Source organism: Bos indicus x Bos taurus, chromosome 14, assembly GCF_003369695.1.
Source record: "Bos indicus x Bos taurus breed Angus x Brahman F1 hybrid chromosome 14, Bos_hybrid_MaternalHap_v2.0, whole genome shotgun sequence".
Taxonomy (NCBI): domain Eukaryota; kingdom Metazoa; phylum Chordata; class Mammalia; order Artiodactyla; family Bovidae; genus Bos; species Bos indicus x Bos taurus.
Genome location: NC_040089.1, coordinates 76,308,951 through 76,335,691, shown reverse-complemented (window position 1 = coordinate 76,335,691; position 26,741 = coordinate 76,308,951). Strand labels below are relative to the sequence as shown.

Sequence of the window (26,741 nt, the reverse complement as noted above, 5' to 3'; positions counted from 1 at the left end):
TGTGAAACTCTTTATTTTATCCATGTTGTCAGCGCAATAAAACCACTGATGAATTTGAGCAGGAATTTTACGACTTAAGACTTCTCTTTTATGACAAATGACAAGGTGTCTTTTGAATACCTGATTTCTCCAAACACTGCCCCAGCTTTCAGAGTGACCAGAACTTGAGTTCCATCAGCACCTCCAAGAACTTGGACTTCTCCTTGCTTAATGATATACATTTCCTTGCCAATTTCTCCCTGTATGCCAAATAAAAAGAGGAAATGATAGTCACTTTATTCTTGACAATTATGCCCCAAATTAAAGAAATATACACTCCTCTAGATGAATAAACATAAAGGAAAGAAACGTAAAAGTAATTATTTGAAGTCTTAAGGGGGTTATGGACATTAGTTTGATATATCGTGTGAAAAGAAACGATAAGGAAAGTGATACTCTTCAAAATGAGAGCACTGTGTGCTGTCACTGGATAGTCAAAGATATTTTAGCTAGCACATTGTTTCAGGAATGGGATTGGAGAGAGGAAATTAGAGACTGTAAGAATAGCAACCTTTTCTTTTTTCTTTTTTGGTGACCACTGCTTTGTTTTGAAGAAGTTGCTTAATTTATGCAGAGAGTATGGGTTACAGTCATTCAGAGATGAACTCTGCTCATCTGCCTATAGCACTGAGATCTCATTTTAGTAATTGGGGCATAGGAGGCCCTTAAGCTATTATTCTTGTTCCACATTGAAAGTGTTAATGCAGCGGGTTGTTTTTATTCAGTTCTTGTTTATCTCTGGGGACCCTGGAACCAGGGCAATGACCCTTGTTCAAAGCCCCGAGAACGAAACTCCTGGAGTGTTCACATAGCCCCTGGTTAATGATGCTGCTCTGTATGCCTCAGGCAGCCTGGCGGGATGGACCCGGCTGTCAACACTGTTTAATGTAAACACGAAGATTTACGATGTGTACTTGGTGTCTAGTTTGTAGTCTGAACCATGGCTGGTCATGTAGCTGTGTGGCCAGACCCATTTAAAAATTCTAGACTCCAAGACTGTGTTGAGTTTTCCTAGCAGAGATGTTGTGTCCTTGTCCACAGTGGGTGATAAAGATGAATTTCATGTGACCCTCGTGGAAGCAGGACCTAGTAAATCTGCACCGTATTTTTCTAGTCTTTGCCTATGAATGTCTTTTTCTTGCTTTTCCTGCACTGTATGCTTTACTATAATAAATCTTAGTTGATAAATACCATTTTATATTGAGTCATGCAAATCACCAAACTAGTGGGTGATTGTGGGACCCTTGGAACACATCTCACTCCAGGATCCAAAAAGAATAAATATGCTTTACAAGAGACCTGAATGGCACTTGGGTCAAGAAAAGCTGTTAAACTTTAAATAAGACAGTTGTCATAATACTAGGCAAACTGGATAATAGTACCTATATGTCTTAATGAGTTGAGTCTTGATCAATCTGAGCTATTAAAAATAGCATGAATACAATAAATTCTCTTATACTTGGCTTAGGAGGGGACTAGATTATTTGAGTTCATCAAATATTCTTGTTAATCATATTTTCAGAAGATTAGAACACACTAAAATTAATTTAGGATTAAACAAGTTTGATTATAGTTTCTGCTCTGCAAAGACTGAGACAATGTCTACTTTGTTCCAGTGCTGAGCATAGGAATTATGACGTAGACAGCTCATTTATGAATAATTTATGATTTCACCATTCTCTGGGAAGTACTTTAATACCAAGGGTTATTTTCCTGATCATTACTTACTGTCACATTCTAACTGTTAGGTTAAGTTTGAAGTTTTTAGGTTCTATCTCTTAGCTGACATCTGTGACATTCTCATTTTATCTCCCTATGACTTTTATGAGGAAGTTAGCATAGATATTATTATTTCCATTTTACAGAAAGAAAATAAAGGCACAGATTGACTTACTGGCTAATATTTGGCTGAGTAACCAACGCTCCATGACAGTAATTAGAAGCAAAAGGAAGCCTAGAATGCACATCTCTGGATGAAGCAATGCAAAAAGTATATTTAAATTCTGCATTGTGGAGAATATTAAGCATATATTTATTCCCAAATGTAGATCTGAGTAGAAATTCCAATACAGATGGATCTAATTATAGTTATTTCCATAATATCAATACTAATAATACATCTTGCATTTTGCAAAGTATTTTTAAACTCACAGTGTCAGGTTTTACATTGCTCCTTATTTTATGCCTGTGTTTGTTTGATCAGAACATGCTACTTTATAGCTGCAAAATATTTTCATAGATATTAACATATAATTCTTGCAAAAATCTCAGTGAGGTCATATAGGAAAGATATCATTAGTTGTATTTAAATTTGGTTGTGTGTAAGTCATTCAGTCATCTCTGACTGTTTTCAACCCCATGGACTATACAGCCTGCCAGGTTCCTCTGTCTATGGAATTCTCCTGGCAAGAATATTGGAGTGGTAGCCATTCCCTTCGCCAGGGGATCTTCCTGACCCAGAGATTGAACTCAGGTCTTCTGCTTTGCAGATCAGATTCATTACCATCTGAGCTACCAGTAGAGACTTGAAAAGTTAAGTGTCTTGGGCAAATTCGTGAGGCTGGCAGACGACAGCATTAGAACCAGCAACACCTGAGTCACCTGACTATATAATATGTATATTAAATATGATATAGTATATCTATATCATTAAATATAGAACATATTTAATGATGAATCCAATATCAAGACTGATCTCTTTAAAAGCAACAAAATAGCTATGAGTTATTTTTAAAATGAGGGAAAGTGTCTGAAAATTAGTTTTTCAAGAAATACTCCAAGAAGTAATGATTAGAACATGGTCATATTCCTTCATTTTTTGCATGAAGTCATTCTCAAGGAACTGGAATGATTTTTCAAAGGCAGTTTTTACAGCTGACTGGAGGTAGAAGTACATAATGGGTACTTAAATATAGTTCAGCACTTTTAATTATTTTTTAATGATCATTTCAATAATTTTTCAAGGAGATCTGGCATAATCACCGAACCAAAACTTCCACTATTTCTTGCATATTTCTAGGCTAATTTAAGACTTTCCTGCAAGTTTAATTAGCATTCAAATGAAGTAGACATTCCTTAGAGAAGAAGGTCTGACAGCATGTGCAAAATAAGACCAAACCAAGCTTTGGTGGTTGGTTTACCTGCTAATTTGGAGAAAGCATAGAAATGCAAGCACTTCATATACAGTAGGGTAACTCTTCCTGAGAGAGCATTTAAAATTTTCAGAGTTCCCCTGTGAAAGGCTATTCCAAGCCTGGCAGGGGTATTATGACACTCAAATTAATTCTTGCAAATTAATCCTGGGAAAACTCCCAAACACTCTTTGAAGCAGTCCAAGCTAGCCACTCAGTAACTTTAGGAGCCATCCAGAGGATTAGGGCTTCTCTGGTGGCTCAGACAGTAAAGAACCTGCTTGCAATGCAGGAGACTCAGGTTCGATCCCTGGGTTGGGAAGAGGGGAATGGCTACCCACTCTAGGATTCTTGCCTGGAAAATTCCATTGACAGAGGAGCCCGGATGGCTACAGTCCATGGGGTCACAAAGAGTCAGACACAACGGAGTGACTAACACTTTCACACTTTCAAGCATATGTATCTAATTCCTCTGGGGAAATTTGGGAATGCGAACCCAGTGTTAGGAGATGTTTAGAGGATTAGGTAGGTCAGCAGACTCAGTCCTGAGCCCTGCCATTTCTTCAATTATTTAAACGACCTCTAATGAACATGTTTGTTGTTTGTTTTTCTTCCCTTTTCCTACAATGATTTGTGGAAATGATAAAGCAAAAGCAAAGCTGAATTCAGCTGTCTAAAATCTGGTCAAGTAACAACTTTTCATCTCTACGTTTACTATTAATTAAATCCCTTCTTTAAAACAGAAACGGAAGCAGAGAAATGTGGCTTGGGTCTTTTCATTTCTGCTCTTCCCCCTGCTTACTTTTTTCCCTTCCTTCATTTGTGTTCAATTGATCCATTTTTATTACTAAGTGATGGATGTGATGCAAGGAAGGAATTAGAAGCGAAAAGGCTGCATCTACTCTGCATTTCACACTTTGTTAAGCAAGTTTTCACTGCTTAAGGGCATGAGTGCTAAATGCTTAAGGGCATGAGTTGTCTCAATTTTCAGTCCCTGCTGCTATTGGAACAAATTGAAAGGCTATTTGGGTGCATTAAGGCCATGCCATCCTAATGCATCATTGATTGAAAGGAGTCCTTAAATCGAGCTGTGGTTTGCATTTCCCATTTTCATGAAAATGATTTCATATCATCAGTATGCCCACTTTTAATCTGGGCTTATTTGTGTGGGCTTATATATTCCTCGGATGGTAAAGAATCTGCCTGCAATGTAGGAGACCCATATTTGATCCTGGGGTCAGGAAGACCTCCTTGGAGAAGGGAATGGCAACCCACTCCAGTATTCTTGCATGGAGAAATCCAGACAAGAGAAGCCTGGCAGGCTACAGTCCCTGGGGTCGCAAAGAGTCGGACATGACTGAGCGACTAACGCTTTCACACTGTATTCCTGGTTTCATTAATATCACAATGTCTCATCCACATTTTCCTCTCTTACTACTGAGAGCTCCTTCTCAGTTGCCCTCCGTGATTCTTCTCCACTGACCTCTTCCATAAATACTGTTTTTCTTCAAAGTTACAACCTTGGTCTTTTTCACGTACCTTTGTTGAGCTTCTTATGATATCAGTTCTGTTATATGCTGGTTCCTAAAGATGTACCTCCAGTCGTATCCTCTCTCGCAGAGTACATTATTTCCACCTCTGCACCTGGGTGCCTTGAAGTACCTTCCCTCTATCTGACTTTGTCCTTTGCCATTATGCTAGTTGATGATGTGCTTCAATTCCTTAAGTTTGTCAAGTTCTGTCCTGCCTCATGTCCCCAAGTCTTCATCTAAAAAACTGTCCTCTCTAGTTTTTTTCTTTTTTTTTTAAACTAGAGAACTATTTCTGTTTAGACTTTCACAAAGATTATGTCTGACAATCTGACAGTCTTAAGTACCTCTGCCACCACACAAATTCTGCGTTCCCTTCATAGAAGTTAGCATGTTTTGGAGTTACACATTTATTTAATTTATTCATTGTTCATCTCTTCCATCAAGACAGTGATATTCAACTTTGGCTGCACGTGAGAATCACCCAGGAGGCCTTAAAAGTATTGATATGTGGGCTCTACCAGACCAATTGAATTTCTGGGGATGGAGCCCAGACTTCTAAATTCTGGTGAATCTGATGTAGACTGTGAATTGAATACCCCAGCATCGGACAGTAGGCCTCTGAAGGGCAAGAACCACCCTTTTCTGATATATACTGAGTATATCCAGTATCTAGCACAGTGCCTGGCCCATAGCATTTCAAAATTATTTATTGAGTTTTGCTGAATAAATGACACTCAAATTTTCCATCTTTTGACTTGCGGTTCCATACAGTCTGTCCGCAGACAGCTCCTTCCTTTCTGCCTGAGCTCATGTGAACTTTTTCCCTTTATCTGGAACGCCTGCTTCTTCTTTCTCCTGGTTCATGCCGATTCATTGTTCAGGACTTTGCTTGACCAGCATCTTCTCCAGGAGCTCTTACCAGCACCCCAGGGAGAAACATTCTTGACCTATGTCCCACTACAGCTTGTGCTTACTTCTCCCACCACATTTAACACATTATTTTGGGATGTAAGTGCTTCTTACCCCCACTTGTCTGTAAACTCCCTAGGGTTTTGGATCATCTTTCATTTCTTTGAACTACTTATCTTTCTCTACGTTTAATTTTGATTGTTGCCTTCACAACTGATTTAATGTCTCAAGATGAAAAACCCAAGGTCATCATTCCTTCTCTCTCCCTTAAGTTAGTAATCAGAGATGTGCAAAAATACTCATTTTGGAGTTATTTATAATAGCAAACACTTGGAAATTGATTATGATACATTCATAGACTGGGATACTATGCAGCTTTAAAAAGGAGGTTGTAGATTACTTCCTAGGATATATTGTGACGTGACAAAGCAAGCTTCACCCATAAGGGAGGTATGATGCTAATTTTATGAGACAAGCTCTACCTATCCATCCATCTATTTATAAAAGAGATAGGTTGAAATATATTAATAGTGGTTATTTATGGATGCTGGAGTTTTTGGCTTTGTGCTTTTATGTGTTTCCCATGTTAAAAATAATGACCATGTATTACTTTGTAATTACAGTACAATTTAAAAAATATGGCATTGATTATCCACTAACTGGGTGAGCTAAATGGAGGTAACTGATAGTTTGCTGAAGACATAAAAGGGGCAGAACCACCTTTCACTTCTTAAGGGAAAAGGTAGAAAGGTAGAATCAAGGGAAGGTATTTGGAATTAATGGGGTATGACAGTTGATGACTTCCATATACACAAACTGACTTTTCAGACCACCCACCACTCATATGCTATAAGTAATGAAATCCATATTGTCTTATTCTGTTTTGAACTCTGAAAGCACATTATTGTTTTACAGAATTGTATCTCATGATTATTTTCATACTTTGGAACTCACCCTAGGCAGATTTTGTTTAAACTGTTCTCCTGACTTATATCTGAACTCTACAGATATATTTATTTATGAGTCATGCACTTGAAAAATTGCAGGCACTCACCTTTTTGCAGACAAAGTCACCAGGTAAGTAGACAATGGACTTCAATCTTAGCAGCATGTCATAAATCATCTGTGTGTCACAGCCCTAAAGAAAAAACAGTAAAGAGAAAAGTAATCTTTACTGATACAGCTAAGAGGCAAATATTCCGAGAGGCTTAAAAGGCAGTGAAAATAAACACTAACAGATTTTTGTCTGTGTTGATGCTAAAATAGTTGCCAGTAGATATGGACTTGTCTTAGAACAAAACATAGAAAAAAAATACCTACAGCATAATAGTTAGAACTTAAATGCTGGTCAGATATATTAGATCCCTCTGGAGAAGGGACTAGCTACCCACGCCAGTATTCTTGCCTGAAAAATCTCCTGGAGAGAGGAGCCTGGCGGGCTAAAGTCCATAGGGTCACAAAGAGTTAGATACAGCTGAGTGACTAAGCATGCACTCCTGCAGATATATTTGGGTTTTAATCCTGTTTCCACTACTTATTGCTATGTATCTACATATCTCATGGCCTCATTTTCCTAGTCTGCTAAATGGGAGTTAAGTGGTACTAATTTTGTAATAGTAAAATTTTACTCATGTAAAACTTAACATAATCTTAATAAATGATAAGTATTAAAGATAATGGTAATGTAATGGTAATAACAATTGATTATTAATATATTAACACTGACATATAAAATATTTGCCACATATTTTTCTTTTTAATAACATCTTTCATACTATTGTGAGACAGTACATTTGCAAACTTGTATGTTTTTCTTCCCCAACTTGTCCTCTTCTTTAACTGTACTTAAGAGATATAAAAACAATATATGTTAAATAAATGACTGTTCATATTCACTTCAGTAGTGTAAGAAACAAATTTGATTCATTTGAAAATATGTTTATATTTGTTCTCTGTCTAAATAATTATAATTCACCTATGTGTGTGTGCTTAGTCACTCAGTCGTGTCCAACTCTTGGCGACCCCATGAACTGTGACCTGCAGGCTCCTCCATCCCTGGGGATTCTCCAGGCTGCAATACTGGAGTGGGTGGCCATTTCCTTCTCCAGGGGATCTTCCAGACCCAGCGAACGAACCCAGGTCTCCCACATTGCAGGCAGATGCTTTACCATCTGAGGCACAAGGGAAGCCAATAATTTATCTACAACATAGGTTAAAGAAAAATCTGTAGATGTTCCAAAAATCTCACCTCACATAGTGATTTTGGATTTTCTACTTTCATTAGACTTTCTACTCCTCATAGTCAACAAAAGAGTCTAAAGTGCAGTACTTTGGTGCAATCTCAAAAATGACAAAATGATCTCTGTTCATTTCCAAGGCAAACCATTCAATATTATAGTAATCCAAGTCTATGCCCCAACCAGTAATGCTGAAGAAACTGAAGTCAAACCATTCTATGAAGACCTACAAGACCTTATAGAACTAAGACTCAAAAAAGAAATCCTCTTCATTAGAAGGGACTGGAATGCAAAAGTAGGAAGTCAAGAGATACCTGGAGTAACAGGCAAATTTGGCCTTGGAGTACAGAATGAAGTAGGACAAGACTAACAGTTTTGCCAAGAGAACGCACTGGTCATAGCAAACACCTTCTTCCAACAACACAAGAGAAGACTCTCCACATGGACATCACCAGATGGTCAACACTGAAATCAGATTGATTATATTCTTTGCAGCCAAAGATGGAGAAGTTCTATGCAGTCAGCAAAAACAAGACCAGGAGCTGACTGTGGCCCAGACCATGAACTCCTTATTGCCAAATTCAGACTGAAATTGAAGAAAGTAGGGAAAATCACTAGGCCATTCAGGTATGACCTAAATCAAATCCCTTACATTGCATTTCAGTGGAAGTGACAAATAGATTCAAGGGATTTGATCTGATAGGCAGAGTGCCTGAAGAACTATGGATGGAGGTTTGTGACATTGTACAGTAGGCAGTGATCAAGACGATCCCCAAGAAAAAAAAAAGCAAAATGATTGTCTGATGAGGCCTTACAAATAGCTGAGAAAAGAAGAGATCAGATCAAATCAGTCACTCAGTCGTGTCCGACTCTTTGTGACCCCATGAATTGCAGCACACCAGGCCTCCCTGTCCATCACCAACTCCCGGAGTTCACTCAGACTCACGTCCATCAAGTCAGTGATGCCATCCAGCCATCTCATCCTCTGTCGTCCCCTTCTCCTCCTGCTCCCAATCCCTCCCAGCATCAGAATCTTTTCCAATGAGTCAACTCTTTGCATGAGGTGGCCAAAGTACTGGAGTTTCAGCTTTAGTATCATTCCTTCCAAAGAAATCCCAGGGCTGATCTCCTTCAGAATGGACTGGTTGGATCTCCTTGCAGTCCAAGGGACCCTCAAGAGTCTTCTCCAACACCACAGTTCAAAAGCATCAATTCTTCAGCGCTCAGCCTTCTTCACAGTCCAACTCTCACATCTGTACATGACCACAGGAAAAACCATAGCCTTGACTAAACGAACCTTTGTTGGCAAAGTAATGTCTCTGCTGCATTTCATGGCTGCAGTCACCATCTGCAATGATTTTGAAACCCCCCAAAATAAAGTCTGACACTGTTTCCCCATCTGTTTCCCATGAAGTGGTGGGACCAGATGCCATGATCTTAGTTTTCTGAATGTTGAGCTTTAAGCCAACTTTTTCACTCTCCACTTTCACTTTCATCAAGAGGCTTTTGAGTTCCTCTTCACTTTCTGCCATAAGGGTGGTGTCATCTGCATATCTGAGGTTATTGATATTTCTCCCAGCAATCTTGATTCCAGCTTGTGTTTCGTCCAGTCCAGCATTTCTCATGATGTACTCTGCATATAAGTTAAATAAACAGAGTGACAATATACAGCCTTGACGAACTCCTTTTCCTATTTGGAACCAGTCCGTTGTTCTATGTCCAGTTCTAACTGTTGCTTCCTGACCTGCATACAAATTTCTCAAGAGGCAGGTCAGGTGGTCTGGTATTCCCATCTCGTGAAGAATTTTCCACAGTTTATTGTGATCCACACAGTCAAAGGCTTTGGCATAGTCAATAAATCAGAAATAGATGTTTTTCTGGAACTCTCTTGCTTTTTCCATGATCCAATGGATGTTGGCAATTTGATCTCTGGTTCCTCTGCCTTTTCTAAAACTAGCTTGAACATCAGGAAGTTCACGGTTCACATATTGCTGAAGCCTGGCTTGGAGAATTTTGAGCATGACTTTACTAGCGTGTGAGATGAGTGCAATTGTGTGGTAGTTTGAGCATTCTTTGGCATTGCCTTTCTTTGGGATTGGAATGAAAACTGACCTTTTCCAGTCCTGTGGCCACTGCTGAGTTTTCCCAGTTTGTTGGCATATCGAGTGCAGCACTTTCACAGCATCATCTTTCAGAATATCGAATAGCTCCACTGGAATTCCATCACCTCCACTTGCTTTGTTCATAGTGATGCTTTCTAAGGCCCACTGGACTTCACATTCCAGGATGTCTGGCTCTAGGTCAGTGATCACACCATCGTGATTATCTGGGTCATGAAGATCTTTTTTTACAGTTCTTCTGTGTATTCTTGCCATCTCTTCTTAATATCTTCTGCTTCTGTTAGATCCATACCACTTCTGTCCTTTATTGAGCTCATCTTTGCATGAAATGTTCCTTTGGTATCTCTGATTTTCTTGAAGAGATCCCTAGTCTTTCCCATTCTGTTGTTTTCCTCTATTTCTTTGCATTGATCGCTGAAGAAGGTTTTCTTATCTCTTCTTGCTATTCTTTGGAACTGTGAATTCAGATGTTTATATCTTTCCTTTTCTCCTCTGCTTTTCGCTTCTCTTCTTTTCACAGCTATTTGTAAGGCCTCCCCAGACAGACATTTTGCTTTTTTGCATTTCTTTTCTATGGGAATGGTCTTGATCCCTGTCTCCTGTACAATGTCACGGACCTCATTCCATAGTTCATCAGGCACTCTATCTATCAGATCTAGGCCCTTAAATCTATTTCTCACTTCCACTGTATAATCATAAGGGATTTGATTTAAAGGCAAAGGTGAAAAGGAAAGATATACCCATTTGAATGCAGAGTTCCAAAGATAGCAAGAAGAGATAAGAAAGCCTTCCTCAGTGATCAACACAAAGAGATAGAGGAAAACAATAGAATGGGAAAGACCAGAGATCTCTTCAAGAAAATTAGAGATACCAAGAGAACATTTCATGTAAAGATGGGCTTAATAAAGGACAGAAATGGTACGGACCTAACAGAAGCTATTAAGATATTAAGAAGAGATTGCAAGAATACACAGAAGAACTGTACAAAAAAGATCTTCATGACCCAGATAACAACGATGGTGTGATCACTGACCTAGAGCCAGACATCCTGGAATGCAAAGTCAAGTGGGCCTTAGGAAGCATCATACGAACAAAGCTAGTGGAGGTCATGGAATTCCAGTTGAGCTATTTCAAAACCTGAAAAATGATGCTGTGAAAGTGCTGCACTCAATATGCCAACAAACTGGGAAAACTCAGCAGTGGCCACAGGACTGGAAAAGATCAGTTTTCATTCCAATCCCAAAGAAAGGCAATGCCAACGAATGCTCAAACTACCACACAAATGTACTCATCTCACACACTAGCAAAGTAATGCTCAAAATTCTCCAAGCCAGGCTTCAACAGTTTGTGAACTATGAACTTCCAGATATTCAAGCTGGATTTAGAAAAGGCAGAGGAACCAGAGATCAAATTGCCGACATCCGTTGGATCATCGAAAAAGCAAGAGAGTTGCAGAAAAACATCACTTCTGCTATGCCAAAACCTTTGACTGTGTGGATCACAACAAACTGTGGAAAATTCTTCCAGAGAAGGGAATACAAGACCACGTGACCTGCTTCCTGAGAAATCTGTGTGCAGGTCAAGAAGCAGCAGTTAGAACTGGACATGGAACAACAGACTGATTCCAAATAGTTAAAGGAGTACATCAGGCTGTATATTGTCTTATTTAACTTATATGCAGAGTACATCATGCAAAATGCTGGGCTGGATAAAGCACAAGCTGGAATCAAGATTGCCTGGAGAAATATTAATAACCTCAGATATGTAGATGACACCACCCTTATGGCAGAAAGTGAACTTAAGAGCCTCTTGATGAAAGTGAAAGAAGAGAGTGAAAAAGTTGGCTTAAAGCTCAACATTCAGAAAACTAAGATCATGGCATCAGGTCCCATCACTTCATGTCAAATATATGGGGTAACAGTGGAAACAGTGAGAGAGTTTATTTTTTTGGGCTCCAAAATCACTGCAGATGGAGACTTCAGCCATGAAAAGATGCTTGCTCCTTGGAAGAAAAGCTATGACTAACCTAGACAGCATATTAAAAAGCAGAGACATTACTTTGCCAAAAAATGTCTGTCTAGTGAAAGCTACATACATGACTTTTCCAGTGGTCATGTATGGATGTGAGAGTTGGATCATAAAGAAAGCTGAGTGCTGAAGAATTGATGCTTTTGAACTGTGGTGTTGGAGAAGACTCTTGAGCGTCCCTTGGACTGCAGAAGATCCAACCAGTCCATCCTAAAGGAGATCAGTCCTGGGTGTTCATTGGAAGGACTGATGCTGAAGCTGAATCTCCAATCCTTTGGCCACCTGATGCGAAGAACTGAGTCATTTGAAAAGACCCTGATGCTGGGAAAGATTGAAGGCAGGAGGAGAAGAGGACGAAAGAGGATGAGATGGTTGGATGGCATCACTGACTCTATGGACATGAGTTTGAGCAAGCTCCAGGGGTTGGTGATGGGGTTGGAAGCCTGGCGTGCTGCAGTCAGTGGGGTCATGGGGTCACAAAGAGTCGGACACAACTGAATGACTGAACTGACTTTCATCAAATATTTTTAGTTTTTCCTCCCAGAACTGTTAGCATGTAGCTGCTTTCTTTTTTGCTTGTCCATTTTTTAGGGACATTATTATTTTCAGATAACTAATCCCAGGTAGAAAAGCAAAGGATCTACCCCCAGTTCACGGATTGGATAATCATTTCTTTAGCGATCATGCTGCTGCTGCTGCTAAATCGTGTCAGTCGTGTCCAACTCTGTGCGACCCCATAGACGGCAGCCCATCATGCTCCCTGTACCTGGGATTCTCCAGGCAGGAACAGCTGGAGTGGGTTGCCATTTCCTTCTCCAATGCATGAAAGTGAAAAGTGAAAGTGAAGTCGTTCAGTTGTGTCCGACTCTTAGCGACCCCATGGACTGCAGCCCACCAGGCTCCTCCATCCATGGGATTTCCCAGGCAAGAGTACTGGAGTGGGGTGCCATTGCCTTCTCCATTAGCAATCATAGGTTTTCATAATAATTTCAGTAGCAAACACTTGACCTAGATCCACATAAAATTTACACCTCAGGCTTGCTTGACTGATAAGGAAAGTTAATGATTTATGATTGAAGTATTTTCAAATAGCCATGGGTGAGAAGCATTCAGATGAACTTGAAGCTGGGATTTAACAATTTATTTGAGAAGCTATAGCTTTGGGTTCTCTTGAATAGAGAGAGGCTGAAGCCAATAGGAATACCTTCTTAACACAGTCCAACACGTAATGACGAGGAGCTGCTATGAACCATGCCCTTGGCCCAATCAGAGGTGAAAGAGAGTGAGTCTAGTTGGGAATCATGTTTTAAGTAAACAGAAAAACAGTAATTTGTGGTAAAAGTTAATCATGCTGTAAGTTATGTCATGTAAATATCCGTAAAACTTTTCAGAGACGGGGGCGCTTACTTCTGCCTGGGAGTGCAGACAGGAGACAGGGGAGATGGGAAGAAGGTGCTAATGTGGGCCACAAAGCCAAGTCATTTGATGAGTGTGATTTATATTTGAAAAGACGTGCAAAGGTCCTTTGAGGAAGAGAGAAATGTACCGCTTCTTTCTTTGTTATATATTTGCTTAGTGCAAAATGTATAATTTTTATTTATATTGATTTTATTCCTACTATGTCTCAGATTATCATATTTGTTAAGGCAAATGACAAACATTAATTTCTTTCTAAAATTTATTATTTTGCTTTTAGTAAAGCTTCTCTAACTCTACGGCTCAAGTGTTCTATTTCTTTCAGTGCTGTCACTGATTCAGAGAAATTTCATTTCAGAAATTGGTGTTATGATCACTCAGAACTCTATTAGGGAAAAAACAGTATTTTAAGATCTCTCCCACTAAAGAAAGTTCATGTTTTCGATATTTTAGAGAAAATTCATTAGAAATATATTTGGAAGTTCTTAAAGCTTAAGCATGACTTCTCTGCCCACAGATTGCACTTTTGTTGTTTCCAGTCTTTTCAGCACATTTATGGAATTATTGCCATAAGAAAACAACACTTAAAATAATTAATAATTCATATTAACATAACATAACACAGTTGGGAACTTTCATCAAAGTTCATTCCAGCAGGAATGACTATCACTGCAATGAAGGTAACTCTCAATTTTTTATACCTATGGAGAAGACTTTATTTTTTTGGGCTTCAAAATCACTGCAGATGGTGACTGCAGCCATGAGATTAAAAGACGCTTACTCCTTGGAAGGAAAGTTATGACCAACCTAGATAGCATATTCAGAAGCAGAGATATTACTTTGCCAACAAAGGTCCATCTAGTCAAGGCTATGGTTTTTCCTGTGGTCATGTATGGATGTGAGAGTTGGACTGTGAAGAAGGCTGAGCGCCAAAGAATTGATGCTTTTGAACTGTGGTGTTGGAGAAGACTCTTGAGAGTGCCTTGGACTGCAAGGAGATCCAACCAGTCCATTCTGAAGGAGATCAGCCCTGGGATTTCTCTGGAGGGAATGATGCTGAAGCTGAAACTCTAGTACTTTGGCCACCTCACATGAAGAGTTGACTCATTGGAAAAGACTCTGATGCTGGGAGGGATTGGGGGCAGGAGGAGAAGGGGACGACAGAGGATGAGATGGCTGGATGGCATCACTGACTCGATGGACATGAGTGTGAGTGAACTCTGGGAGTTGGTGATGGACAGGGAGGCCTGGCATGCTGTGATTCATGGGGTCGCAAAGAGTCGGACATGACTGAGCGACTGAACTGAACTGAACTGATGGAGAATAATGGGTCTCCCTAGTGGCTCAGATGGTAAAGAACCTGCCTGTAATGCAGGAGACCTGGGTTCAATTCCTGGATTGGGAAGATCCTCTGGAGGAGGGCATGGCAACACACTTCAGTATTCTTGCCTGGAGAATCCATGGACAGAGGAGCCTGGCAGGCTATAGTCCATGGGGTCAGAAAGAGTCAGGCACGACTGAAGCAACTTACCACGCATGGAGAATAATAGCATTGCAAATGATCACAAAGAGAAGGTCTTTTAAAAAATATACTTACATTTATTTTAATGTGCATAATTTGAAATTTGATGTTTTTGGCCTTAACTTTTACAATTATAATGTATAGGCCAAAATACAATATAACGTGTAGGCCTTGCAGTCTCTTGGACTGCAAAGAGATTCAACCAGCCCACCTTAAAGGAAATCAGTCCTGAATATTCATTGGAAGGACTGATGCTGAAGCTGAAACTCCAATACTTTGGCCACCTGATGTGAAGAACCGACTCATTGGAAAAGACCCTGATGCTGGTGAAGATTGAAGGCGGGAGGAGAAGGGGACGACAGAGGATGAGATGGTCGGATGGCATCACCGACTCGATGGACATGAGTTTGAGTAAGCTCCGGGAGTTGGTGATGGACAGGGAAGTCTGGCGTGCTGCAGTCCATGGGGTCGCAAAGAGTCGGACACGACTGAGTGACTGGACTGAACTGAACTGAGGCCAAAGTAAAGTTTTTATTCCTTAAACAATTCCTGCTGGAATGAACTTTGATGAAAGTTCCCAATTGTGTTATGTTATGTTAATAGGAATTATTAATTACTTTAAGTGTTGTTTTCCTATGGCAGTAATTCCGTAAATGTAAAGATGTATGTGGCAGTATCATTTTCAGTACTGAAAAGACTGGAAACAACAAAAGCGCGATCTGTGGGCAGAGAAAAGTACCGACGGTGTGTAGGTTGCAATAGCATACAGTGGTTAAAATCAATACACCGATTCTCTCCAGATATGGTTGAATTCAACAAATAATGTGTTCTGCACAAAAAAAGCTACAGAATATGTTCACTATGACTCCAACTATGAAAAAAACACTGAACAAAATAATACTGCCCGTCACTGATTATAGATACTTCATACTGCCTGATACTGTTTATAGATAAAAAGTAAAATAAAAATGAGGGTTGGAAGGCTATTCTTAAAATTATCTTAGTGGCCACCTCTGGGGAGGGAGAAAGGAGAATGGAACTGGGGAGAAGAACTGATTAGACCTCAACTTTAACTTTTATTAATAATAGTAAAAATAAAGCAAAACACACATCCTAGGATTGCTTGTAGGAACAAAAATCCTCTTCGAGAAGGACCATGTTTCATCTTTCTCTTCTACCTTTCAGATTAACTCAGGCAGAAAGCACTATAAAGAAACCTAATTAATGGAAAGTATTGGATGAAACTAGGAGATAAACCTTAAAATAACTTAGCAAACGATTAGTGCTTTCCTCAGTAGAAATGCCCAAATACTTAAAAGGAGAGATTTTAGCTTATGTCTTGGATTTCTTCAGAGAAAAACATATGAACCACTACAAATATATATTTTTATCAACATACTTGCATAAAATATGTATTATTCATGTAAATAGGCCATAGCAATTGTGTGCTAGAAAAAAAAATCTACAACTTAAACTTCATCAATTGATTCTGGACCCTAATGATTGCTTTGTGGACAGGTTGCCACTGGCCTTGGGGCAACTGTGATTTAGGACTAGGTCCTTCCTTTCTCTCTTAGTGAAACAAAGTTTGTGTTATGAAGCCGTTATATCTTATGATGTATTTGAGGATAATTATCTTCTCCCCCTCTCCTGCCAAATGATTATTTTCTTGAGATACAGTTTGTTCCATTATCATATGATTTAAAAGAATCACATCCCAGGGTTGGCATTTTTTTCCTTTATAATGCAGCTCCATTTCCTTTATAGAAGTAATTAGGAAAAATTTCTGATTCTCAGAAAGTCAGCACACAGCCATTGTTTCATAAATGTTCCTTTTTCTATAAAGTGAGCGTACCTGTGAGAATGTCAATATTCACTTTTGTATGTATTCATCGTACATTTGCATTACATTTTATTTCTTATATTTTTTGTTTAATTTTTTTTGTATCTGTTTAATTCTCTCAGCCTCCCTGTGAGGCCTGACATTCATTAACACATTGTCAACGCTTTTGGATTTTAGATGAGGGAACACAGGCTCAGGACGTCTATTGACTCTTCAGCTGAGGTCACATGTGGAATCTGTGTCGGAGGAAGACTCACCAGGGCGTGTGCGGGGGAGTGCGCTGCTTAATCCACACTCTGAGCAACAGGACAAGACAGTGCTTCCATCAGCCTGGTGTCTTGCCAGGGCTGGGGGCATGCCAGGCACTAAATAAATAAGGCCTGACGTCCGTCATGAAGTTGTTAGAAAGCATTCTCTTTTCAACAATGGGAAGTTCAGTGCCGTATAAAATTGGATTCATATTTGAATAAGGCTCCTGGAGATGTGAATGAAGTTGGGAGAAATTCTATTTTTATTCAACACATGAGCTATATGTTAGATGAATGTTCCCATACCCAGGAAGTCCTTTTAATACCGGCAAACTCTGAACACAATTGTCAAGTTGGTAAAATTTATCTCTGGACACTAACCTTCTCAGTGTTGAAGGATTTCTTCATTTCTAAGCTCATTCTCCCTAAGTTATTTGAAAAAGAACTCAAGATACTATCAGTAATATATAACTACTGGGACTTTCAGTCACCCTCACGTATAAGCAAGAGTCTTCAAGGCTTTTCTCAACTCAGCCCTGTTTGTTAAAAGAGGCCTTGCTCTGTCCCATCTGAAACTGCACTCCCACTAAGCCAGGGATGGGTGATATGTCTAGGCAGGAATTCTGAAACCAGTCGCCCATACTATCGACTATACCAGTCATGTTATTGATTGGTAGCTTTGGGAGCAGCAAAGTCAAATGTGATAAATAATTTGCAAGGCACTATGATGGCATAACTTATTGAGTTCTAAGTGATCTTAGACCGAACCCTATGCTTCATATTTGCAAACACGAGGAGAGTCATTTCCATCAGGCTTTCCCTGAGAACTAACAATAATTCTCTTTTTCTAGGAGCTTCAGTATCACAGTCAAAATGGGAAGTCACAAGCTGGATGCAACCCGGAGGATGAATCTAATCCATCTTCCTAGGATCAAGCATGACCACACACTGGTTTGACCTGTGTGAAAACTCCTCTGTGGCTGAATCAGCTTTATTCCTCAGGGATAGTAGTAATAATCACAATATATGAATAATGTACGTATATCTGATGTATTGATATAAGCGCTTTGTATGTTTTGAGTTACTGAATTATCGCACAACAGCCAAGGATGTCATCTTATTTGCGTAGTTTGCCTACCTTCTGGGAGGCAGTGGAGAGCAGTGACCATAGGGGTACAGGGTCTGAGGCACCCCACAGGTGCCTTAGACAGAGTGACTGCTCAGCATGTTTCGCTGAGTGGAGTTCATCTGGATTATAAGCTCAACGTCAGAATACTTTCAACAAGTCTAGCAACAGTATTTGGAGAAGGCAATGGCACCCCACTCCAGTACTCTTGCCTGGAAAATCCCATGGACGGAGGAGCCTGTAGGCTGCAGTCCTTGGGGTCGATGAGAGTCGGACATGACAGAGCGACTTCACTTTCACTTTTCACTTTCATGCATTGGAGAAGGAAACGGCAACCCACTGCAGTGTTCTTGCCTGCAGAATCCCAGAGAAGGCGGAGCCTGGTGGGCTGCCGTCTATGGGGTCGCACAGAGTCGGATACGACTCAAGCGTCTTAGCACCAGCCGCAACAGTATTACTGATACCACCGTAGTTAAACATAGTTAAAAATGAAAAGTAGTAAGCCTCCTGTAATGCTCTGATTTCAGGCCCCTGGGAAGAAATATGTGAACAGGTGGACCCTGGGTGAGGGGAAGTAATAACAGTGCCTTTCCCGTCCCACCCCTGGCGCAGTCTGCCTTCACAGACGAAACTCGTCTCCGCGTGCTTCCTGTCTCTGACATCACAGCCTTTCCAGGCTCTGCTTGCCACACAAGGACGAGTCCCAGCCGCCCCTGAGGGGTCCTGTTTGGGAAGCAGTCTGCATTGTTACCGGAGCAGCAGACAGTGAGACGCTTCGCGCTTTCCTTGACAGGCCGGTGGTACCTTCATTTTCAGTTTGGTGTCTTTCCTACCTTGGAGCTGGGGCTCTGTGTGCTCAGTCGTGTCCAACTCTTTACAAGCCCCTGGACGCCTATGGAATTTTCTAGGCAAGAATTCTGGGGTGCGTTGAAATTTCCTACTCCTGGGGGCTTCCCAACCCAGGGATGGAACTCATGTCTCTGTGTCTCTTGCATTGGCAGATGGATACCACCGCTCCATCTGGGAAAGTGAAAGTCGCTCAATCGTGTCCGACTCTCTGCGACCCCATGGGCTATACAGTCCATGGAATTCTCCAGGCCAGAATACTGGAGTGGGCAGCCTTTCCCTTCTCCAGGGGATCTTCCCGACCCAAGAATCCAACCGGGGTCTCTTGCATTGCAGGTGGATTCTTTACCAGCTGAGCTATCGGCTTCCGGGAAGCCGATCCGGGAAGTCCTACTAATAAGCTGCTGCTGCTGCTAAGTCGCTTCAATCGTGTCCGACTCCATGCGACCCCATAGACAGCAGCCCACCAGGCTCCCCCGTCCCTGGGATTCTCCAGGCAAGAACACTGGAGCGGGTTGCCATTTCCTTTTCCAATGCATGAAACTGAAAAGTGAAAGTGAAGTCGCTCAGTCGTGCCCGACTCTTAGCGACCCCATGGACTGAAGCCCACCCGGCTCCTCCGTCCATGGCATTTTCTAGGCAAGAGTACTGGAGTGGGGCGCCATTGCCCTCTCCGTACCAATAAGCAAGGGGATCTTTTTCAGTTTCTAAAGGATGCAATCTTAATTCCACACACTAGGTGGCGCAACAGAACTTTCACTAAATTTTCTCCCATTTCTGGTAGTTTAATGGTAGACACAAAATGTGATTTCCCTAGCATTTAATTTGATAAAACATATTTAAAAATCAATACAAAAGTAATAAATCAACAGATAGGAAGGGAAATTGTCCAACCTCATGGGAATAAATCACTCCTTATTAGCTTAATACTTGAGTTTGGGCTGGAAAAAGAGACCCATTTTTGTGGGGGGAAAAAAAAAGTCAAAAAATGACTATTCATCTCGAAGCTCTTTGGAAACTCTGATCACCCCATGTAGAAGGAGCAAATCTTACTAATTCACCACAATTGATTGAAGTAAAGTTTTAGTGAAATTCTGTGACTTTAGTTCTACCTGCTTTGAACAAGAGGGGAAAAACCACCTGAGCCACAAGGTCTTAGTAGGAGAGTAGCAAAGAGTGTGTAAATTTAGGTGTCTGGTGTGAGACTAATCATGTGCCGAGTCTAAGTCTGTGACATCCACCGCAGGATGCTATGTTGCTGTTTTTTGACTCTGGGGACACTTTCTCAGCATCTTACCACTATCTAGACAGGGCTGGTGGGGAGCTGAAAGGTCTCATCACCGAGCTGCTAAGACTGTAGCCTGTGCAGTAAAAATTTGCTTCCTGCTCTCTTTGGCCTCAGTCAGGTAAACAGTTTCTTTCTGTAAAATGAGGGGTCATAAAACTTTTCTCAAGAGACTTGCTGTGAGAATTAACTGAGAGAAGGTAGCAAAGAAGATAATACAGTACAATCAGAACCCAATAAACAGTAGCTATGATTTTTGAGAAGTAAAGAACCCATCTGACAATGCAGGAGACATAAGAGATAAGAGTTTGATCCCTGGGTCGGGAAGATCCCCTGGAGGAGGGCATGGCAACCCACTCCAGGACTCTTGCCTGGAGAATCCCATGCGCAGAGGAGCCTGGCGGGTCACAGTTCATGCGGTCACAAAGAGTTGGACACGACTGAGCAACGAAGCACGCATACACACGAAGCAAGGTCCACTCCGTTATGTGGGTTGGCCTCATCCAATAACTGAAGGCCTTCAGAGAAAAAAGTCTAAAGTTCCCCAAGGAGCAGGGGAATCTGCCTCCAGACTGCCTTTGGATTTGAGCTGCAACAGTAACACTTTCCAGGGTTTCCAACAAGCTGACCTGTCCTGAAGGTTTTAGATCTGTCGGTCTGCATGATTACACGAGCCCTTCTTTAAAATAAATCCCCCCCTCCAGTCGTGTCCAAGTCTGCGACACCCTGGACCGCAGCCCACCATGGGATTCTCCAGGCAAGAGTACTGGAGTGTGCTGTCATTTCCTTCTCCAGGGGATCTTCCCATCCCAGGGACAAGCTGAATCTCCTGCATCTCCACCATTGGCAGGCTGATTCTCTGGAGTACCCTAATACAGGGGCCATGAGACAATTGGTTACAGCAAGGTATGAGGTGACAGCCCTGGGAATGAAAGATCAGGGGCAGCACAGACCACCTTCATGTAACACTGTCCGTATTATAATCTGTGATACTCCAGCATGACTTACATTACTTTCATTAAAGCATTAGGACACTCACTGTTTCCCTAGTAAATAAACAAACTTCACAAGGTTAAAAGGAAAGAAATATAAGCACGTTGTCCTTTGGACTGGAAAAGGTCAGTTTTCATTTCAATCCCAAAGAAAGGCAATGCCAAAGAATGCTCAAACTACCGCACAATTGCACTCATCTCACATGCTAGCAAAGTAATGCTCAAAATTCTCCAAGCCAGCCTTCAATAATACGTGAACTGTGAACTTCCAGATGTTCAAGCTGGATTTAGAAAAGGCAGAGGAACCAGAGATCAAATTGCCGACACCCATTGGATCATCAAAAAAGCAAGAGAGTTCCAGAAAAACATCTAATCTGCTTTATTGACTATGCCAAAGCCTTTGACTGTGTGGGTCACAACAAACTGTGGAAAATTCTTCAATGGGCATACCAGACCACCTGATCTGCCTCTTGAGAAACCTGTATGCAGGTCAGGAAGCAACAGTTAGAACTGGACATGGAACAACAGACTGGTTCCAAATAGGGAAAGGAGTATGTCAAGGCTGTATAATGTCACCCTGTTTATTTAACTTATATGCAGAGTACATCATGGGAAATGCCTGGCTGGATGAAGCACAAGCTGGAATCAAGATTGCCAGGAGAAATATCAATAACCTCAGATATGTAGATGACAGCACCCTTATGGCAGAAAGTGAAGAACTAAAGAGCCTCTTGATGAAAGTGAAAGAGGAGAGTGAAAAGTTGGCTTAAAACTCAACATTCAGAAAACTAAGATCGTGACATCTGGTCCCATAGCTTCATGGCAAAAAGATGGGGAAACAGAGGAAACAGTGACAGACTTTATTTTTTTGGGCTCCCAAATTACTGCAGATGGTGATTGCAGCCATGAAATTAAAAGACGCTTACTTCTTGGAAGGAAAGTTAGGATCAACCTAGACAGCATAATAAAAAGCAGAGACATGACTTTGTCAACAAAGGTCCGTCTAGTCAAGGCTATGGTTTTTCCAGGAGTCATGTATGGATGTGAACATTGGAATATAAAGAAAGCTGAGTGCCGATGAATTGATGCTTTTGAACTGTGGTGTTGGAGAAGACTCTTGAGAGTCCCTTGGACTGCAAGAAGATCCAACCAGTCCATCCTAAAGGAAATGGGTCCTGAATATTCATTGGAAGGACTGATGTTGAAGCTGAAACTCCAATCCTTTGGCCACCTGATTCGAAGAAATGACTCATTTGAAGAGACCCTGATGCTGGGAAAGATTGAAGGCGGGAGGAAAAGGGGACAACAGAGGATGAGATGATTGGATGGCATCACCAACTCGGTGGACATGAGTTTGAGTAAACTCCGGGAGTTGGTGATGGACAGGGAGGCCTGGCGTGCTGCAGTCCGTGAGGCTGCAGAGTCGGACACGACTGACTGGCTGAACTGAACTGAACTGTCCTTTTAAAAATTGAATACAATGCACAGTTAAAGCAACAGACATATATCTTTGGAAAAGCTGAAACAAGTTTATTCTAATTTGTTAGTTTATTCTAATTTATTTAGCATAGACTTATTTTCTGGTGCTACATTGCAAACAAATGCTACTACATCTGCATCCCTTCACACATTTACAAAGTGCAAAGAGTCCTTGTGAAATCTCTAACTGAAGATTCAAGATACAAACTTAAAGTATTCTTTCAGTTCAGTCGCTCAGTCATGTCCAACTCTTTGCATAAAGTATTCTTTCGGGCATCTTACACTAGGTATTCGTGAATTAAGTGATTTTCAAGTACTTTTAATTTACCCTAATCCTGAAGGTTGGAAAGACACAGAGCATGCCCGCCAGCCCCCAGTCCTGGTATCCTTCTGTGTGTGTGTGTGTGTATGTGTTTATGCGTGCGCTCTCTGTCTCTTTTTCTCTCTGCTCCTGCCTGCTGGCCTTTTAAAGATATGGAAGATCCATTTTCAGGGAGAATTCAAGATATGGAGGTTGTTAACAGTTGACAGTCACTTTTTTTTTTGTTATCCCTGGATGTTCTGTTCTATTCGAAGTATCCCCATTTCTTGTCTTTGTAAAACTGAAATCCGTGCTGTTGGGTTCCTCCTTTCCAGCTTTCTTGGCCTGCAGGATCGGGCCCGCGTGCCTTGGCCTGGCTTCAGCTGACCTTTCTAGACTGTCTGTAGCTGTTGCCACATGCTCTGGTCCTAACGAGTGACAACAAGGCCCCTGCCTGGGAGCCCCCCTCTTTTCACTCCGAAGCTGCCAGGTGAACACAAAAGTTTTCTCCTTTGTGCCTTAGACCCTCGAGGGCAGAGGTCACTCTCAGTGAACTCTGACTGAATGAGAAGTGGCGCGTCAATTGGGTATAATTTATGAGCTAAGGGTGTAGGATTCCCTAGTCAATTTCCTCCCTAAGAAAATAACAAATTTGTGTCAACTACAAAGATTGTCTTCATAGATTTAGAAAAGAAATAAATTTAGGAATTTTTCCATACCTGCTTATTTTCTACTTCACTGGCTTTAGGGGAAAAAAATAACTTTTTTCATTTAACAGAAATATAGATGGAAATGGGTTCTTTCCGGAAGGAACTACATCTTTAATGGAAATGTCAGGGAGGAATGAATCTATGTTTACGAATAATGGTAGCAACATGTGATGATCTAACCTTTTTTTCTCAATCAGATATTGTTGATTTTATGGATTTCCAAAAATATATGCAAAAACAAAAGAAAAATATTTTTGAAGCTGGAAACTGATAACTTCCTAAGTCAGAGATAATTATATAAAAGTCATCGGTGTATCAGTTAAAGGTTTTCTTTTCTTAAACACAGTTCTGGTTGTTCTCACTTAGTCTCAATTAAGCCAGTCATTGATGTGAAAGTCACTCATTGGTGTCTGACTCTTTGCGACCCCATGGACTGTAGCTGCCAGGCTCCTCTGTCCATGGGATTCTCCAGGCAGGAATATGGAGTGGGTTGCCATGCCCTCCTCCATGGGATCTTCCTGACCCAGGGACTGAATGCGCGTCTCTTACGTCTCCTGCTTTGGCAGGCAGATTCTTTACCACTAGTGCCATCTGGAAAGCCCATAGATATGCATATGTATATTTAAAAGAGTAAATAACAGAAACAAAAATTCTGTAGTATAATGCTTACCCTTATTTATGTGTGTAGCACTCTGATATTTTCTTGTCTATTTTATATGCTGGTTATGACCCATTTAATTGAATTCATGATTCCCGAATGAACTGCAAGCTGCAGCTTGAAAACGATTTATTTAGAGGCACCTGTTAACCAAGGTACAAATCCCTCTCCTAGTCTCCCTGATAGAAAATCAGAAAACTGAACGCGTTCCATGATGCTTCTACTTCACCAGAGCTTCCACTGTGGTGCTTGCACTAGAAATTGGAAACCGCTTTCCAATTAGGAAACCACATTCTAAAATCTCCAGGAATTGACCCCAGGGCACCTTCCCTCCCGTCCTCTTTCTTTCCTCCTAAGACCCCTCCTGTGGGGATCAAGACCATTAGGACCAAGCCTTTTTCTCCAAGAATGTTTTGTTCCAGTAGATGTATCTGCAGCTTAGAAATGGGGTTTACAGTTGAGTGTTATTTTGCCAAAATAGGGAGAGTAAATGTTATTCCTTGTTCATTTAACAAACATTACTCTATGTAACTACTGCTGCTCTTGAATTAATTTTCCCAATAACTAAATATGCTCAACATCTATACATTTTCTTTTGAAGCCATTATTTTTTAAACTGAAGAATAATTTATATGCTGTGAAATATATAAATTTTAAAGGACAGATCAATTTTGACTAATGCATGCATTGTGGCACTTCCCTAGTAAGACAAAAAAATTTCTATCACTCCATAAAATTCCCTCATGTCTTCTCATAGTTAATATCTTCTTACCCACTCCCAATTATAAGCAGTCATTGGTCTGATTTGTACCATTATAGAATAATTTTATTTCTAAAGTCATTCTTTTGCTATCTTCTTGGTTCTCTTCTACTCAATCCATACTTCTTATCCCCTGAAAGATGGTCTAATTTGTCCAAGTCCTTCCTAAAACTGAGCTTCCCTTTTGGCTCAGCTGGTAAAGAATCTGTCTGCACTACAGGAGACCTGGGTTCGATCCCTGGGTTGGGAAGATCCCTTGGAGAAGGGAAAGGCTACCCATTCTAGTATTCTGGCCTGGAGAATTCCATGGACTATATAGTCCATGGGGTTGCAAAAAGTCAGACACGACTGAGTGACTTTCACTTCACTTCTTAAAACTGGTTATTTACCATATATGTTAAAAGAAATGTAGTTGTAATAATCAAGAAAACTAATATTAGGTTAAATTTTAGGGCAATATTGTATATAACTCTATTGACTCACATGTAGCTTGAGGTCAACTAAAACTCCCAGGTATTAAAAAAATTGTTATAAAACTATTGCTCTTTTATAATTTTAGGACTAAACTCAGGATTTTTCTTTTATGCCTATGGAAGTTAATCTTGGTTTTGCTCATTGTTTCCAAGTATTCAGTTAATTTTGTTTCGTCATCTAACACATTTATAACTATTCCTCTTGCTTTGTTTCATCTGCCAATTTGAAAATCACATGGTTTATATCTTCATTCAAATCCTTATGGAAATTTAGAACAGAAACTATCACCCAAGAAAAGGGTCTGGGATACCGACACATCTCTAGTTTCCTGCAGTCTGGGGTTAAGCTAATCTCGAGAGTGACCCTGCCTAACCATTTCAGCATATAGTGTCTGCTTCTTCATCTTTTACGCAAAAGTATCTTTCACCTATTTTCAAGCCATCTCTTTCTGTGTGGATTACATAATAGGGAATCGTATCTAGTCCTTAGCTTAAAGTCCATCAGTATATTGATTTGCCCAAATTTATGGCTCCAGCTTGGACCTCTCCTCTGAACTCAGATTTATTTATCAAACTGCCTACATGACATTCCATCTGAATTCTGGTTCTCACCTCACACTAACACATCTCCAAACAATCTGTTTCTATCTTTCTCACTCTATGCTTGCTTTAAAATTTCCTATTTTGCAAATGGCATCTTTGTTCTTACTGTTCCTCAGCTTAAATCCTAAATTATCCTTGATTTTTTTCTCTCTTCACACAATCAAATAGCAAAAACTATAGGCTCTTTCTTTGAATGCATCCAATATTGGGCCACTTCTTAACTCTGCTGCATGGGGTCACAAAGAGTTGGACCACTGAGCGACTGATCACACAACACACACACAGACACACAAACTCTGCTCCAACTACTCTGGGTCTGAGGGCCATTATCCCTATAGAACTCTGTAGATGGTGATCCCTCCTTGGCTTCTCTGACTTCCATATTTGCTTCTGTGGTCTATTCTCCACACAGCAGGAAAAAATCCCTTTCAAAAAGATCTCAAGTAGGTCACCTTCTGCTCAAGATCTTCAGTGGTTTCTGCA

At 40.7% G+C, this 26,741-nt stretch overlaps 1 protein-coding gene across 1 annotated transcript in view; it reads right to left on the bottom strand.

Moving 5' to 3' along the window:
* CNGB3 (cyclic nucleotide gated channel beta 3) overlaps nucleotides 1–26,741 on the bottom strand; it is a 187,306-nt gene that overhangs the window by 25,997 nt on the left and 134,568 nt on the right. Inside the window, exons 14-15 of the mRNA XM_027560636.1 lie at nucleotides 6,666–6,749; nucleotides 121–239 (exon numbers count right to left, since the gene is read on the bottom strand). Of these exons, the coding sequence (XP_027416437.1) occupies nucleotides 121–239; nucleotides 6,666–6,749 (203 nt within the window). The remainder of the gene's footprint in view (nucleotides 1–120; nucleotides 240–6,665; nucleotides 6,750–26,741) is intronic.